At 36.7% G+C, this 18,003-nt stretch overlaps 1 protein-coding gene across 2 annotated transcripts; it reads right to left on the bottom strand.

Moving 5' to 3' along the window:
- Positions 1 to 225: 225 nt before the first annotated feature.
- LOC140772877 (myosin-6-like) lies at positions 226 to 16,559 on the bottom strand. 2 transcript variants are annotated; one of them, XM_073115114.1, is made up of 39 exons: positions 16,018 to 16,559; positions 15,599 to 15,727; positions 15,185 to 15,328; positions 14,930 to 15,075; positions 14,688 to 14,844; positions 14,488 to 14,546; positions 14,216 to 14,375; positions 12,991 to 13,140; positions 12,727 to 12,863; positions 12,495 to 12,641; positions 12,310 to 12,411; positions 11,541 to 11,598; positions 11,324 to 11,425; positions 10,740 to 10,777; positions 10,490 to 10,616; positions 10,202 to 10,372; positions 9,964 to 10,095; positions 9,785 to 9,894; positions 9,641 to 9,701; positions 8,404 to 8,581; positions 8,077 to 8,282; positions 7,253 to 7,372; positions 6,750 to 6,848; positions 5,973 to 6,185; positions 5,648 to 5,787; positions 5,358 to 5,478; positions 5,236 to 5,274; positions 5,058 to 5,141; positions 4,815 to 4,985; positions 4,102 to 4,257; positions 3,828 to 4,016; positions 2,865 to 2,996; positions 2,692 to 2,762; positions 2,506 to 2,605; positions 2,382 to 2,438; positions 1,286 to 1,342; positions 1,093 to 1,173; positions 858 to 940; positions 226 to 738 (listed from the first exon to the last, which is right to left on the bottom strand). In XM_073115114.1, exons 1-39 carry the CDS (start codon positions 16,018 to 16,020, stop codon positions 567 to 569), a joined length of 4,602 nt encoding a protein of 1,533 aa, XP_072971215.1. In that variant the 5' UTR covers positions 16,021 to 16,559; the 3' UTR covers positions 226 to 566. The 2 variants fall into 2 exon arrangements, with proteins under 2 accessions (XP_072971215.1, XP_072971223.1); XM_073115122.1 differs by having other exon boundaries at positions 226 to 752; positions 16,018 to 16,558.
- Between the last annotated feature and the right edge of the window lie 1,444 nt (positions 16,560 to 18,003).

Here is an 18,003-nt window from a genome sequence, read left to right on the forward strand (position 1 = left end):
ACGTGTCAACTTGAGTTCCTTAATTTACTTGCCGCATTACTGCATCAAACACACTTAAATATACCTGAAGAATATTTGGAGATATTATAGAAGGAGAAGACGTTTAAGCAATAGGGCTCAAATATAGACGGTAATATGCACAGATAAAAAACCCAACCACCACATCAAAATATTAAAAAAAATACGAGACGAAACTCAAACAGATCATACATCAAATATTAAATAGAAGAACAAAATAATTTTGTATAAAATAACTGATTTGATCTGTTGCTTTACAAGTATTCAATGCTTGCACAATCTAAAGGAGAAAATTGCTAGAAGATTTCCCCCTTCGATCACATTTCATTTGACTGCTTTACTGATGACACTGCCTATCAAAAGAATGCTGCCTAACTGTGTAAAGAAAGGCGTCTTAACAGAGAAGAAGATTTAATCTTCTCCCAACCTATTTAACTTTTAACTACCTAGGGAAATAATTTTACACATATAACTGCCCCAAAAATAATAATAAAATAATACACAACCGGCTAGAAAGGAATACAACAAATGGTGAAAATGAATGAACTTTACAGCAAACGAAGAAAAGCATCTGCCTGAAGTATTAAGGGCATGTAAGAGTGCTCGAGGTGCCGCAGCCTTACTCCTGTAAAAATTGGAAAGCAGGGTTCTCGAGAAGCTCCTCGGCTGGTTTGACATCTGAGAAGTCCTTTTCCTGTAGGGAACTTGATATATCGTCGACTGAGAATGGAATGCTGCATCAGAACCAATTGATGCGCAATATAATCAAAAAGTGTCCAATTTATACCTCTCAAGAACTCAACCATATGATAAAACTGCATTCGGATATTCTCTTTTACCTGGAGTTATCATCTAGTAAGAAGGAGCTGCTATCTGCATTATTAGAATCCTCTGTCATTAGTACCCGCATGCTGGAAAGAACCTGGAGACAGACAAGGGAGTGACCTACCAATCAAATCCCTGATATTTAACCTTTAGGAAAAGCTTCCAAGTAAAATTCCCAGAGGAAGAACAGTGTAGCACAAAAAATGTCAGAGGGCACAAAAATCAGAGGTTTTTTCCTTTTAAACTTACACTTGAAGATACACTTTGAGTATTGTACTTATCATCCCAGTATTGTGTGCAAATTCTGTAAAGTTGTTGAACGCTCAAGATCTACAAGAAGATATAATTAGTATCAGTGGTATGTAGATACATTTTTGGCACACACACACACATATATATATATATATAGAGAGAGAGAGAGAGAGAGAGAGAGAGAGAGTACCGGACATAAGTCATTAACTATCTCATCATATGAGATCCTATATTTCTGAAATATTACCTGCATATGGCATCAGACGTATCAGTAGTCTGAAAAGCTGGGATGGTTGCAACTATTCAGATATCAAAATTCAAAATCACAATATTCCATGATCATCTTTATCAAAAACATGTAAAGAGACTTCCATGATCATTTTGCAATAATTTGCATTCCAGACTTCTAGTCACATCCTCATTCAACCCAGAGTTATCTGGACCTTTTACTTGACATTCTGCTACTTAGCAACTAATGGACCTATATAGAACATATAACTGTACAACTGACGTAGAAGTTCTGTTTCAGCACAAGAGATATTTGGCGACTACAAAGTCATCGAAAGTAATAACTCTACTTCTTGTTGTAATTACACATACATCCCCTCTGACAGCTATTCATGTTAATAGATTGATGATCCTTGCCTTTCTGCTTACGTACCACTTTCACCGGTTAGGATATCTACAGTAGTGCTTTTATGTGCTTTAGGGTGTAAATATGTATAGTTGACTGTAGCTGGAAAGTTTTGCAATCAAAACTCAACGCCCAGGCTTACGACCAAATCAAGCAATTTCCAGACTTGGTACTCTATTATACAAAAGATCTTACACCTCAAAGATCCTCTATCCTACTTTGCACTTAAAGCCTTAAAGGTATTCTATTTGTATTAGCCACAGCATATCCTAGAAGGCCATATATTTTCATCTCATATTTCAGGGAAACTAGTGAAATGCTTTGTGCATCAGCCAAATATGAGCCTTCACAGCTCAATGGACTTAGAACACAAAGTCCATTTGAAAAGTATGTATGTAGAATAGGAAGCTATTATACAATGAACCCTTGTAGCAACTTCAGATATGTAGGTCCAAAGAATCATAGAATCAAGATTAGAAGAAGTTAGGATGCATCCAATTGACGTAACAAGGAGAAAGGAATGCATATCTCAAAAAATTGTATCAAGAATTAGACAATAGCTAACGCAAAATTAATGTGATATTGTCCAGATATGTCCTGAAATATATCGAATGCCTCCTAATATTTTCCAATGGCAACATGAGAAACATACCAAGAATCCCACAGCTTGCCTTATGTGCTTGAGTTCATCCCATGATGATCCAGCATACTGCAAAATGATAAATTGTAAGATTACATGAAAGACAAATGCCTTCATAACTAAATCAGATTGCTACCTCTGCTTTTGCTTTTGCACACCATAGCTCCAGCTCAGCCAGACCAGCTTTCACATACTCTCCATTGCTGAAGGAGCAACACTCACGACGAAGGAGTAAACTGCAGAAACAGAGGCAACGGCAAATGTTTACAAAAATATAACATCCACAGAGATGAAAAGGACAACTTCATAAGAGATCATCAACCTATTGAAAAGTTGTACATTGATGTACGAGAAAATCTGGGTAAAGATCTTCTGTGCCAAAATTGGCGGGACCTGAGATTAACCCACATAAAACACAAATTCGTTCATCTTTACTTGGTAATGCAAATTTCCAAATTATTGAGGTCTGCCGTGGTTGATTTGAGATGAACTTACATAGTTTTCTTGTAAAATTTTCAAAACATTGTTGAGTTTCTCAATAATGCTCTGCCAGTGGTTGGTTTGAGATGCAGTCCCAAATGAACGGCCAGTCCCTCTTAGCACACCTGTCTTTGCTGTTCTTGGAGCCTTAATAAGAAACATATCAATTAGACCAAGAATGATTTGACCAAATAGAGAAATTAGGCCACTAACCATGACCTCCAAAATCTAGAACAAGTAAAGAACAGAAAATGTCTGTGACTAAAATTCCAAGAGCAATTAATCAGCTGCAACATACAGACAGCAAGGTCTAGCTGAATGTCAGCAGTATTAGTGTAGTTGAAGTCCCTAAGGTTTTGTCCAGATGTGTTCAAACAGGCCATTAATGTTGAAGCCAACTTTTATGAATAATCAGAGTACTTCTTTTCAGGCTAACTCTGCTAAAACACTAGTTTTCATGGATTATAGTACCAGGAAGAAAATCTAATCTATCCATCATAACTCCACAAAATAACTAGTAAACTTGTATGTAGAAGATTAAAAAATCACCACACCTATCAACTCAAACAAGTCCTTGAAGATAACGCCAATTTCTCAGACTATTTCAATTTTGCTTAATCAGTTAAAACCAAAAGCTTAAACTGTTATACCAGTTGACACCAATCACTCTTCATATGATGTTTCTTCTATCCTATGTGAGTAATCTAATGTTTTTGTTTTTATTTCTACTATCTTATTTGAGTAATCTAATTTTTCTTATTTTTCTAGCATTTGATTTCTAAATTTATGATTTTTCCTATAATTTATAATTTTATATCATCATTTAGAATTTTGAATAAAAAATAGTTTGAAATCAAAGCAGCCAAAAAGTGTCATTTTTTAGGCAACCAACACCAATAAAGTTACTCAGAAGTTAGAACCTTTGTTACTTCTGAAAGAATCAGCAATATATATATATAAAGATAATAGGACAGATACCTGGATACATAGTGAAACCAAGGAAGCCAACTCCTTTTTCACATTGTCACGGATAATTCCATATATTTTCTCCACATATGCTGTGAGCTGCTGCTTGAAGAGTAAGGCAGGGTACTTGGCCTCAACTTGGCGCACTACGTCCAATCCATCCACATTAAGGTTTGCAAAAGATGCTGAGGAGCGAAAACCCTATGAAAACATGCCACGATACGGTAAGAACATGAACTGCAAGCAGAACACAAAAAATCCAAGAGGGTCATAATTAATCACATACTTGGGTCATCCTCCCAAACAATGATGTTGGAGGCGGAGGCTTCCGGCGTGGAACAGCTCCAACTGCACCAGCAGCCTTAAGACTTCGTTGTAGCAAAAATAACAAACTAGACGCATTGGATAGCCAGTATGCAAGCAGGTTATTGTTCTCCTCATTCTGGATCATAAATTTCATAAGAATGACCAGCTAATGATACAACTTACCCATAGAAAAACATATATATTAGAACAATATGAACCACAAGTATGAAAATTTACATATAAGTTTCTAAATCAAGCACCGGCTATCATGTATCATCAAGGAAAACAAACAAATGAGATCATTAAAAGAATTTGATGACTGGAATTTACTTTACACATATTTTGTAGAACTGTGAACATCAACAATTAACTGTAAAGATCTACACAGATACTGGTAAATTTTCGAGCTATTTGAGTTCCAAAGTCATATTTACAAGTTTTAATAAATAAGCTATTAATTTTAATTTCTAAAATTAAAATCTCGCATGCAGATGGAAGCGCGTCACGGAAGTTTACTTGACATTTAACACATGTTTACAAGTTTTATAAACAAGCTAACAATTTTACAACCTAAGCCTTAAAATAGAAACCCCAAAATATCCTAATCTGGCAAAATATAAACTGGATCAGTGAGCAAGAACTGACATAATTATTATTAGAAAACAATTGTTTAGCCCAAGGACACTCAAGTACCTCAATTGCAGAACCAATTAACTGAATAAGACGGTCAAAAACACTGGTCTTTTCTGCTTCAAATGACTTCCAATGAAGTAGACATTTGTATATGCTAAACGCAGCCACTGGCTTACCCTGACTAAATCCAAGATCTTTAGAGAGACAATTTATAAGAGCATCCACATTCTCCTGCATAAAATACTGGTCATCAAAACAGGAACTTAAAGTGTATCTAGCCAAATAAATAACATTTGCACATACATGTTGCCTCTCTATGTAAGATTTCCTCAATTTAGGATCACTATTAGCATAATCCTTAATAGCTGGAGGTGCACTTTGCGGTTCCTACAAAAAAGAGTAATTCATGTAGCATGTGATACATAGATAATGAAAGTTGTAAGTTTGTAACGATATATAATGACAGGTATGCTGTTATTACCTTTGGCTCATCAACTACATGATGACCATTTTCCAAATTCTACAAAATACAAACAAAACAGAATAAGAAAGATATAATTTTGAAACAAAAGCAACGTGATGCCATTTATATCGCATCATTACATGTTTTGGAGTCACTGGAATTGATAGATGCTCTGACATGCTTTTTACAGGTGAATTCAGAAAGGCTTGCTGTCGGAGAATCTTATCTTCAGACTCCATATTAGAGAACTTCTCCTGAAGCCTGTCACAGGAAAGATATTAACCAGAAATGCGTTAACTTCTTGTTATGTATTCATAGGAAAGTCAGGTGCATGTTAGATGACAAAAGCTGGTTAATAAACAATATATAGCATGCTGTATACAAGGTATATTCATGTTAGGGTAAGCAAGGCAGAATAAAGAACAAGAACCTCAGCATTGCATTGTTCAAGTCAAGTAATTTTGACTCGGCTTCAATTGCCTTTTTCAGCCTCTCCTCACTAATTCTGCTTGTTTCCTCATACTTCTTTTCCGTGTCTTCAATCTTCTTTTCAAGATTATTCACCAAAGCCTGTTGCCAAAGAACAAAATATGAAGAGAAGATAAAGAGAAAACAGATAGAAGGACGCAGCAGGGATGCATTCTAATGAACAACAATTGTTCCCTTAAATTATAGGACTTCAAACTTAGATTAAAGCAAAGTTTAAAAGGGCAATTGAGGACAAAAAGATCCACTAGGTACAAAAATAAGCTCACCTTAAGCTTCTCATTTTCCACTTTGAGTTTATCCATTAATTCTGTATTGACGACAGGAACCTCTTTAATAACAGGAACTACCTCAGCAGCCTTTTTGGCAGACTCACGCTCCTTTACAAGCATATCTTTGGTTTCCTTAAATTGTTGTTGCATCTCATGCAGGGCAGTCTGCAGTTTTGTGTTTTCCTGTGTTTTTGCTTCCTCCATATCAGCCTAAAAACAGTCATCAACTGATTACCATGAGAATATGATCAAAAGAGGACAATGTGAGAGTACCTACAACTTACTCTAGCTTAATGCATACTCTGAAATGATCTAACATAAGATGCTACAGTAGGAATGAGACAGTATTGTATTTACAAGAATCAGCAGATCTTTTACAAGCTAAAGTGGCAGGAAAAGTAATCTAAGTAAAAGAAATAGTCTCACGACCAACAATAGCCATGCCATAGGCACGGATCATGCTGACCACCGGCCTGCACGGCACGGCACTGCACGTCCGCGGCACTTGCCGTCTATGCCATAAGAGAGGGAGAGAAAAAACTAAAGGACTGTTCACTTTCCTCAGTGTCCATTCCATCAACATTATAATCTGAAATTATGCAAAATATAAAGAAAGATAACACTTGCATAAACATATAAAATTCACTTCGACTTGCCTTTGTCATATAGTTCTATCTAAATTATGTTTTTAAATAAAAATCGTATATGGATGAGATCAAAAAAGTCAAAGATAATAATCAGTAAAATAGCTAACAAACAAAATGATGGTGTTACCCTCATGCGTTTCTCAAGTTGTAGCCTCCATGTAAGTTCCTCAACTTGCTTTTCCAGTTTGTTTTTCGCTGCCTGGAGAGCACCAGTTTCCCTTGCCGCCTGAAAGAAAAAGGAAACGAGAGAAGAGATTTATGAAATAAGTTATTATTAAATCCTTCATAGTCAAGAGAATTTAACCATCATGATCTAGAGTCCCAGACAAGATTTATCATATTTGCATAAAGATCTAGCTTCATAAACCCCCAGGCTAATATCAAGTTTTGGCTCATGCATGCTTGGAGGTAACATAGTGAAATACTTTATACGATGATTGGGTCTTGCGAGTACCACTTGTTTAACTAAAGACCCTAATGTGTTCCAGGTAAAAAAAGAACATCATAGAACATATAATTGTGAGAGAATGACCATGAAGTACAACAACTTTACATAACAAAATAAAAATATTTGACCCCACTTAAGTGCATAAACCACATGCTAGCAAGATTGATCAAAGTAAAAGTTACCATTTTAAGCTTCCGCAGCTCTCTTCTGGCAACCTTTCCTCTCCAAGCACATTGTGTAATAATTGTGGCTTTCCTTATTCTGGAATAATGCAGACGTGCCAAGTATTGGCGGCATTGACTCTAGAAAAGGAATAATGTCCTCAGTGAAAAAGAAAGGTTTGAATAACTTATCCAACTGAAACAAAAATGAGAATTTCTTCACTATATATATATATATATACACCTTGTGAAATTATTGAGTATATATTTCAGAAACTAGTTGACTAGGAAAGTTCCAAAATTGTAAATGAGTCTGTATGTAAAGTATGCGAATATTGATGTTCCTGAGTAGACATGCAATTTTCACTTTCAGCAGTAAATAGGCAAATAAGCATGATTTATATATGTGCTGCAAATTGAAGATAGTCTCTTATAGATGACTTAACCTAATAACCGAGGAATACAAACATACATATATCTGCTAGTTCCAGAGTTATAGATGGATCTTTAAGAAAGAGTTTGCCAATACTGAAGTTTTTCAGGAATAGACATGCAATATTCTCTTTTAGAGTGAATATGCAAACAAGTAAGTTGCATTTATGAAAACAATTCAAGATAAATAAGAACTGTCAGAAATTTATAGATTTCCTGCACAGCAATTTGTAAAGGAATCCAGTTGAAAAAACATAACAGCTTCTCCTTTAAAGCAAAGCGCAGTCAGTTATTTGCCACATAGAATGTGCATATGCATGTGAATGTGATCAAAGAAGCAGTGCAAGGAAGAAACCCTCTGGGCTCCTTCAGAAAAAATGGATTAAAAATATCAATCAGTTCAATCAACTTACCTGAATAATAATAGCAGCTCTTGTCTGCCGCCTGAAATGGAGCTCCTTGCGAGCGATCATACCACGTAAACCAGATTGGATTGTAATTGAGGAAGTTAACAGCTCTCTGTAAGCTTTCCTAGCAAAATGCATACGGAAGCATGTCTGGATCCTCAGAGAAGCAGCTTCCCTGCGTAGGTTTTGATAAACTTGTCTTGCAATTTGTCCTTCAAAAAAGAACATCAGTATTAGGTTTCCCTTAATCAAGAAAAAGCTATATCTATAATTTAAATGTAAGAAGCCAGTTATCCATGAACATTAGTTATAACTCAAAGAAGTATAGTTTACCTCTGCACACAGCCTGGATTTGTTTAGCAGATTTTTGCAATAAGATAAAACTTTTATTGGCCAAGAATGACCGAACTTTTCTCTGGATTAGGTTGGCAGCTCGTCCTAACACTTCATTCCTACGAGCATCAAGATCAGCCATCTGACCAGCTCGAAGAAATACTTTTGTCTTGCCAATCTGGAATTTAAAATTCAGGAATAAAATAATCTCAAAGTTCTTAATCTAATTTGAAGAACTAACCAATGGAACTAGTTGAATAAATGACAGTTTTAAAGTTAAACGATCCAATGCAGATATTTAGGACAGTCCACAGATATATCACATCCAAAAACCACCACAAACAGAAACCCATTCAGAGATTTACTAGTTAACATGGATAATCAAGTGTTATGTTAACCATAAGGCCTTCAATTTACAATAAATAACTCTAGCATTTATCAACTAAAAAACTGTAATTAGGCTGTAATCTCCAATCAAGGAACTGTTGATCCACCAAAATTACCAGAAAAGATGGGAACAGGTGAAAAAGTTTATGAGTAATGGTAACTGAAGCCAAATCCCCAATCAATGCAAGCTGAGAGATTGTCATCCTTATTAATAATAGCAATAAGCCTTCATCCTACAAATACAGAAGGGTATCACTATCCTCAGGTTGATTTGGTGCATCCAACACCAGCTATTAAGTTGCACTACCCTAACAAGGTATAGCTGAGATATATACAGCAACCGCCCAATAAATTGGGGTCAATTAGATAGCCCACCCACCCCCTAATCCCCCAAGCCACCATCCACTAAACTGGATGTTTCATCCTTGCTGAATTGCAAGTGCATTTTGCAGTTCTCCTTGCAATTCTACAAACTATCTTATCTAATAACCCAACATCTTGGCCTTTACTAATGCCGTTCCCAGCTTACCACAAATATAATTAATATTTGTATATTATCCTTTATCTATACGGAAATTGGTCATCCATCTCAATTTGAATCACAGGTCTCTTTTTTTAATATAGCCATTTTTTAATATCTCCTATAGTCTTGATTTATGGTATAAATTTCATCCTATGTATCATTTGAATATGTCATAGAAGTTAAATGCAACCTGTCATTGTATAATGATCTGGCAAAAGAAAATAACAATAATTGCAAAAAATATGAGTTTGCAGATCGTTGAACTCATGTTGCTTAGAAGAGAAAGAAAAAAATACAATTCTTTATATTGTCTAATCTGTGTAATACCTGATAACCTTTGAGATCCACCTTCTCTAGCAACCTTTTTGTTGCAGTGACCTCATCGGAACTTCCGAGAAGAAAAGAGAAGGTTTAGTATATGAGACCAAGAAAATGTATAAAACCTATGACATGAAATCAAATTTGAAATACCTTCCATACACAACATCAGGTGCAAGAATGCCAAAACGGTCTATGAACTCATAGAATGTCCTTCTAGTTGGATACCCAGCACAGCTTATTCTAATTGCCTCCAAAACTCCCTAAAAGATGTTTTATGAATTTATAAATTTAACTCTGTAGAAAATTCAGAAGCTGACAGAAAATCTTACCCCACATCGAAGCTGCTGAAGAACATTTTTATGTTCGAAAATTGCAGGCTTCAAAAGGTTATTCGGTTTAACACAACGAATGTAGTGTGGTTCGGTGGAACTTAGAGTTTCTAGAAGAGCTTGCAGTTGTTGCTGCAGTATTATAGGATAAGTAGCATGTCAAAACAATGGAGGTAGGACTGCAGTCTATTTTGAATTGGAAAAGAGAACAGTTGTTTAATACTAAACAGTTATGTACCTTAAACCTTGAGCCAATTGATGAAAATTTGGAAGATTTTGATGAGTCATCAGAAAGCGGTGGAAAAAGGCTAGAAACAAATGAACATTTAGAAGCACCTAAGAGCGCCTGATGCTCAGCAACCACATAATCCTTATTCTTGTCTAAAAACAACTCTGTCTGATATGTAACCTGAATGAAGAAAGTCATCTTTCAAGCTCCGCTGAGTATAGTAAAAGCAACTAAATAGAAACAAAAAAAAAAAAAAACACACACACACACACACATAAAGGAGGAAGATAGACTCACATCGCCAGCATAATGGCTGATGGTAAAGTCTGAGCGTGATAATTTTGGCTTGGTGAAGCGTTTATGATTCTTAAAAGTCTGGTACATCTTCTGGGCAAATGTTTCATGTGTTGATCTTGGCAACATACTACATTTGAATAACAAAGGCAAAAGTAAAGCCAAGTTAGTCGGTTACAGGTTTTCTAGAGTCAATCTGTGTTTTTATTACAAAAGCAAAAGAAAGATAACTGCTATGTATGCACAAACTTACCAAGCCTCGTCAAGAAGAGCAATGATCCCACCAGGTTTCTGGAAGGTAAAAAATAAACATTAAAAGAAAACCTTGGTAAATGGCATCAGAACTGAAATGGACCCTGATCAAGTTGGCAGGCTTTAATAAAGCATAACCAGCTGACTTTTTGGAGGTGCAAACTTTCCATTACCATGGAAAGCCAAACTCTCAGTGAAATAGTCTATCAATTCAAAAACTACGAACCATTTTTGTACATCAAGCTTTAGTATGCCAAAATAAAGCTGCTGTATTGATAAAAGTTGAATAAGTAGGTCCAAATCATATGTCAAAACTCAAAGAGACCACCAGTAATTAGTCACAGGATAGATCCTCATGACAGTGCTATTTGCAACATCGCCATTAAGATGACTAAATAGCAACAGCAACATATCCAAGTTGGAGTGCAATCAAGATACGTCAACTGATTGATGTACATGCTAGTTGCCAAGAGCCCAAAACATCAATAAATCATTGATAAATTAGGATGAATATCAGGGACCGTAAAGTATGAAAAACTTTCATACATGTTTCTCAAAATAGCTGACCTAGCAGTACAAACAAACCTTTTCAATGAGATCAAGGATATCCTTGTTATCAATGAATTCGATATAACTCCAATCAATTTCTTCTTTTGTATATTCCTCCTGCTCCATTTTGAAAACATGCTGCACGAAAGGACATAAATTAGTTAGAGGGGTATATAATTGAGCACTAACCAATTTCAAAAATTTCATTCATAATGGTAACAAAAGTTCAAATACATAATTTACAAATTTCCACCTGATTAAAGTGTTGCTGTAGCTTTTCATTTGTCAAATTGATACAGAACTGCTCAAAGCTGTCAATTACAAATATATTAGTATCTTGACTAAACAAAATACGAAAATAATGTAACATATTGAAAGTTAAATAACAAAATAGGAACAGTTCATATAGGAGGAAGCAAAGGTTCTCTGCGATGGTAATGCAATTAGCCAATTATGGGTTTAACCTATAAAGCAAGTATTCAGTCTAGTAACATCCATAAAAGTCAAGTTCATTCAGCAGTAATACTGCAATATTGTAAACATATATTAGACATTTTCAAGAGTATTTGACATGTACATTATTCCTACTCGACTTGATCAACTTTGCTCTGCTGCAATTGTATACCAGGCATCCTTTTGCAACTTTGTAAATGAAAAAGTATTGTAAACTCTCTAGATAGCTCCCGTCCATAAAGGGAAAAGGACAACAGGTTTCATGAAAACATTTGATGCACTAGACAAGTATTTACTTGCTGCTGCTCAAGGTATGTCAGTTGGTTATCAACAGGCGAAGAGTGCCCTGGGCAGAGCCCTCTCCATGTGTTGTTAGCACATGGCATCTCAGCAGGGGAAGAGTCCACATGAACGTAGTTTACTTCCCTATATAAACTATTAATCCTGGGAATCATCATATCAACTAATGTCAATGCGCAAAAGTAGCTAGAAGCTCTTAAGGTCTACCCAGTTCAAACAGCAGGTTCATACATTACAATGACAACAAAAAAAGCATACCGCTTAAGCACCTGTTTGTCTTGAAACTTTCGAAACCATATATATCGAGCACTCCAATTAAGCACTTTGAATTAGGATCTTGACCGATTGAATTGTTGATCTTATTCACAAGCCTGCAATCAGAAGAATTCAATATGACTACCTTATAACCTGAAAAGGACTAACAAGATAGTAAGAAGATGCTGCAGGCACTTACCAATCAAACAAACGTGAATATACAACTTTAGCTAGTGCATCTCTACTAAGAACCGCATTTGCTGGGTCCAGAGTTTTCACTATGTTCTCATCACGAGTTACAATAATACGCTTACATAGAGAGTCCTCCAGGGCCTTCACGTCGCACCTGAGGAATTTGGAGAAAAGTTGTTCTTTAGAACTTATGCTCCAACATGATATTTAGCCACAAATTTTATAAGAAGTAGAGTTACTTGAAGAGTTCAGCAGCAGTTCGTAAGTGAAACAATGATTTTTCATCTTTGGGCTTTGATGAATCAAATTCATTCCCATCTGCAAATTCAACATTTCCTAAATGGAGAATAGCCGCCACAATCCGGAAAATTGCATCCTAAAAGAAGAAAATTCCATGTGATAAAAAAATAAGGAGAAGAATAAGGTTAGGTAATAAATATAACAGATATGAAATTCTCTTTCTCCAGAATAGAGCAGTAAACCAAAAAAAAAAAAAAAAGTACCTGTTCATCAGGGCTAATTCCAATAATATCCATCGCCCTTCTGGTTTCAAGATATTCCTTGGCATCATCTATGGCATCCAGCTCATAACAGTTGGACTGGTTAAGATAATGAAATGTTCTAGGATTTCCTAATTTATATCTCTCAATGTCCTGCAATATATTATATTATTCAATTGTTAGCAATATTGAAAAAATTCAGTTATAGAAAGCTTAGCATATAAAAGAAGCCAAAGAATAGGATAAAATAAAAAGACACATGATCACAGGTATTTATGCGGCATATTTCACATAATTATGGTAAACATTGTATGGATGCTTCTATCCCGGCAGAAGAAATGAAATAGACCAACCATAAAGGTGAAAAAGAAGTGGAATAGGTTCCAAATAGTAAGAAAAGGGAATGTGTTACCCAAAAATTAAGGTATCTTTCATAGTTATTATTTAAAAACATTGGGCATTATTTGTGCTCTCTTTTGGTTCTCCATTGACATTTATTATGGATTTAAAGCTTTGGTCAGTTGCCTATATCTTATTCTTGCACCAAAAGAAGGCAAACCCACATTAGAAGGTGAGTGAAAACCCCAACTAAGGGGGGCTCTCTAGAATGTCAACTACCACTAGTAAAAAGGGAAGACAGACTACAGAAAAACAAAAGTCCCTTATTCCCAAGCCAGTGACATTGTTTTAACTTTCTAAAATAAAAAATTGGAAGTTATTGCTCCATTCAAGCATATCTCATGTCTGCATCGCACAACCCTGGTTTGACTTAAAGTTTGCAGAGTGTTTAAGAGTCCAATGAACCATTGCATCTATAGGCCCTAAGTCTCTGGATTTCATTAATCCAATTGCTAATAAATGAGATATGTAGTACTTATGCATATTGATAGCCTTGAAGGCGAAGATATTCACATCAACTGATGAGTATCAGCCTGAACCCGAAACTAGCCAATTACTGAAGCATTTAGACCCCAATGTTCTAGATACAAAATTCGTATTGCTAATAAAGTATTACAAAGCTCATGAATTATGAGTTATGACTGCCATTACTGTCTGTAGATCATAATATCTAAATAATTAAAAAAACTGCCAATGCTATGGCATTAACTAAATGCCAGATAATTCCCATAGCAATATCATGTGTCGACCAAGTTTCTTGTCGTATATTCTCCTACTTACAAGTAAAGTTCACCATATTTCACTTCAATAACAGTGTCAGACTACATACCTCTGGCGGTGCAGCACAAAGCATGTAAAAACAATGGTAGTTCCTCTCAGGATCAGATAGTTGACAAACACGAGATCTTTCAAGCAGGTAAGTTCTGATGGCAGCTCCAGAAATCCTCCCATTCTGATCAAACTGAATCTCAACAAACTTGCCAAAGCGACTACAGATTTAGCATGCAGATGAGAGCGGATGTTAAGCTACTTATAGACTTGTATTGAGTACAAATTTCACGAGGAAATAAAAAAAACTAATACTAATTTTAATTTCCGCACCTCGAGTTATTGTTTCTAACAGTTTTTGCATTGCCAAATGCTTCAAGCACAGGATTGGACTGTGAAGAGAATCATAATTATTAAAGAACAAGCATATGTTGCAAAAATAAACAGGAAGGAACAAGCCACTCAGAGCAAAGCTCTGTACTTCAAATATATTAACATTAGTCAGAGGCAAGGTGATGTCGACAATATCATACCTGCAAGACTTGTTGTTCCACAGAGCGACCCTCAGCTGCAGCCTTTCCTCCCATATACGCAAGATAACGCATGAGCATCTTGGTACTTTCTGTTTTACCTGCGCCACTCTCTCCACTTACGAGAATTGACTGGCTTATTCCATCATGAATCATCAGTCTGATTCAAGGAATACAGTCTTCATTTTTGAAAATCTTATACCCTTTAGTACTTCTAAAATATATTTAGCAAAATATTAGAGTACCTATATGCAGCATCTGCAACAGCAAAAGGATGGGGGCTCAGCTCACCAAAAGTTGCCCCTTTGTACTGCTCCATCATGTGGCTGTCATAGAGATGAGGTAATCTTCGAAAAGGATTCACAGCAATCAAAATATTCCCAGTGTAAGTCTGGTTATAAAATAAAAATGTAAGCGACCTGACAATGGAACAACTTAGCCTGAAAAACTAGCTGATAGAACAGAAGGGCAGAAAGATAGACACTTAATGGTATACTTACATAGATTTCATTCATATCATATCTAGATTTTAAGTTCTGTAGAACCCCTGGCTCATGCAAATAGGCAAGCTTTGTCATGTCATCAACTCCACATGGTGCTGCTTCAGGATCTTTAGGGTGGACGCTGGAACTTTTAGCTGTGACCTACAGTAAAATCCAAGAATCATAATTCTACAGGTTTATTTGTTCCGAACTGCACAAGACAATTCAAATAAGCTAGAGGAATCCAGAAACAAATTTTCTTTCGCGAATCAGTTAGCCATGGTAATGTTATAAAAATAAAAAATCAGAGAATGTAGGCAACAAGAACCAGCTTCTAAACTCCCTCCACAAACATAGCTCGACTTGGCAGAAAAATTAAGAAATTCCGAATGAACTCTATATGAAGGGACCGATTATGTAAGAAGTACTTACTGTTTTCCCAGAAGAACAATGTATATTAATATTATCACCGTTGACCTCCAAAACTTCGCCATCTACCCAAGCCTCATCAGGATCCTCGACCCAAACCTGAGTTCCTACTGCAATACTGACTTGAGCTGCCTGTAAAGGACAATACGACAGGGTTACTACCATCACCAGTCGGCCAATAATCAATTCAAGCATTTGAGATTCTCGCAATATGACGTCACCGGAAAAAGAACAGAATCTAATGCAAGCACAAGAAGTTGTCGCTACATTTATCGAGATTGCAATTTTAAGTTGGACAAAATATAAGAATAAGCAAGGGAAAACATGATTCATCTCCGACAATTCCCCTAAAACCAGCAAGTCTCTTGAATTATAGAAAAACTCCACGAATGGGTAATCACAGGAAAATATATATACCATACCATTCCAGATCCCGATGTGGTCGGACACTCAAAGCTCCTCGATCCAACTCCCTTTCACCCTCCCTAAACCCTAGTAAAGGTCCAGCAAACGGCCAAAATGAACAAAATCACCAAAGCTATCAAGCAACCCCGAGATCCAGCCTTCTCCTTCGTTCCACCGAGAACGCCCTTATCTACAAAAAGCCAATCCCGCTTCCCCTCCTCCTGCCGACGCCTTTCTAGTCTTCGGACACAAAGACTCCACCAATGACCGAGATCGGCGCCGATTTCGGAATGCCAAGGATTTAAACAGCGAGAAGAACTCTCTTCTTCTCTCTTCCCTCTTCTTGTAGTCAGCGGCGGAATCCGAAGCGATCAAGCGAAAGAAGAACGGCTTCAACGCCAGGACGAGAAGAGAGAGAAGGATAATCCTTTGGCTTTCCCTTCCCCGATCTCACCACCAAAACCTTCTCTCCGCCGCCGCTCCCACCTCTCTCTCTCTCTCTATCTCTCTCTCCCCTCTTTGTTCTGTTCTTTCCCCTACGCTTTCTCTTTCCTTCCACATGAAAACAGCTACGTAAACGACATTTAATTATTAAATCTCATTTTGTTACCTTTTCCGATCTTTTCCTCTTTGCGGAAATCGTGGTGATGTTTTTCCAGGAAAGCCCCCTGTTTCCCGCGGTAATTACGACGCGTACCCTCGCCTCCGCGCGAAATCTTTCCTTCTTTTTTTAATTTCCATTGTTTAGCTGGTGCTTGATGGGATTCAATTATGATGCTGGCCTGCTGGGATTCTTCTACGCGGTTCCGGCGGTGGTTGGTGGGGGCTATTCTGGTCAGAGTAATTTTATTTTCTTAGTTTCAAAGAAGAAGCAACCGTAAGAAATTTACGATTACTGAAGCGTTAAGTTATGTTTATAGTGGGATAATTAAAAATCCCCTAAGATACTTGGTAGTTAATATACATCCTATACTCGTATTTAATGGAAGTACCATCTAAAATTAAAACTACCTAAATTTCTCACAATTAACATATTATACGAAAATATATTGGATAAATTATGCTTTACCTCAGCTAGTAATACAATTTAATTTAAAGATGGTACAGATAATTTGGTCATTAAATTAAAAAAATAAATTTGAAATATAAAAGAAAAAGTTTAAAAGTAAACCAAACTTTATGAGATAAATTTAGCTTGTTAGGTCTCTTATTATTCTCTAGGCTAGGCTGGCATAATAATGTTCTACCTCCTCCATTTGTGATTATAATTACTATGATTTAATTTCTACTCGTGTATTAATTTGTAATCCAGTAATAATTCTAATGATATGTGTATGCTGGCTCTTCCCAGAAAAGATAAAAAGAGGTTTATAGTTGTTGAGAGAGTCACCTACGTGAATAACCGTCTGATATATATGCCCATGGGTCCATGTCTCCATGATCCATGATATCCGCGTGGACCATCATCGATGCCCATCAAGCCAAATAGATAGAAGTCATTACATCCATCGTTATCCATGACATGGCCATTGGGTCAATCACCCACTCCTGCGGAACTCCCACCAACGCATCAACGGCCAAGAATCACGGGTGAGCTATTAATTGAAACTAATTTCCCACCTCTTACCCACCACCACCCTTTGATCAGAATCGCACGGTCCTCGTCCGATCCTTATCCCCAAACCCCCTCCCAATAACCCGGCGAAGAGCGCTTACATGGGCTGGGCCCCACTTCCAGTTAAGGGGTAAGTTAGACTCGAGCAATAAGGGTATCCCGGTAATTTCAAGCTGTAGATTACATGGGGGTCCACTTGCCGTCCCAGAAAAAAGTAGTCCACTTTTTTTAAATTTAAAAATCGTTTCGACGTGGGAGGAGGTTTCAAAAATACTTTGTTCTATTCCAAGGTCCGTCTTTATTTTTTCTCGCGATCGGACGGCTGAGATCGCCCACCGAACGAGATGGGGTGGGGCCCACGCGGAGTTAATTTGCGGTGCCGAGAGAT

The sequence above is a fragment of the Typha angustifolia genome, chromosome 2 (genome assembly GCF_048772165.1).
Source record: "Typha angustifolia cultivar Huaian chromosome 2, ASM4877216v1, whole genome shotgun sequence".
NCBI classification, from domain to species: Eukaryota; Viridiplantae; Streptophyta; class Magnoliopsida; order Poales; family Typhaceae; genus Typha; species Typha angustifolia.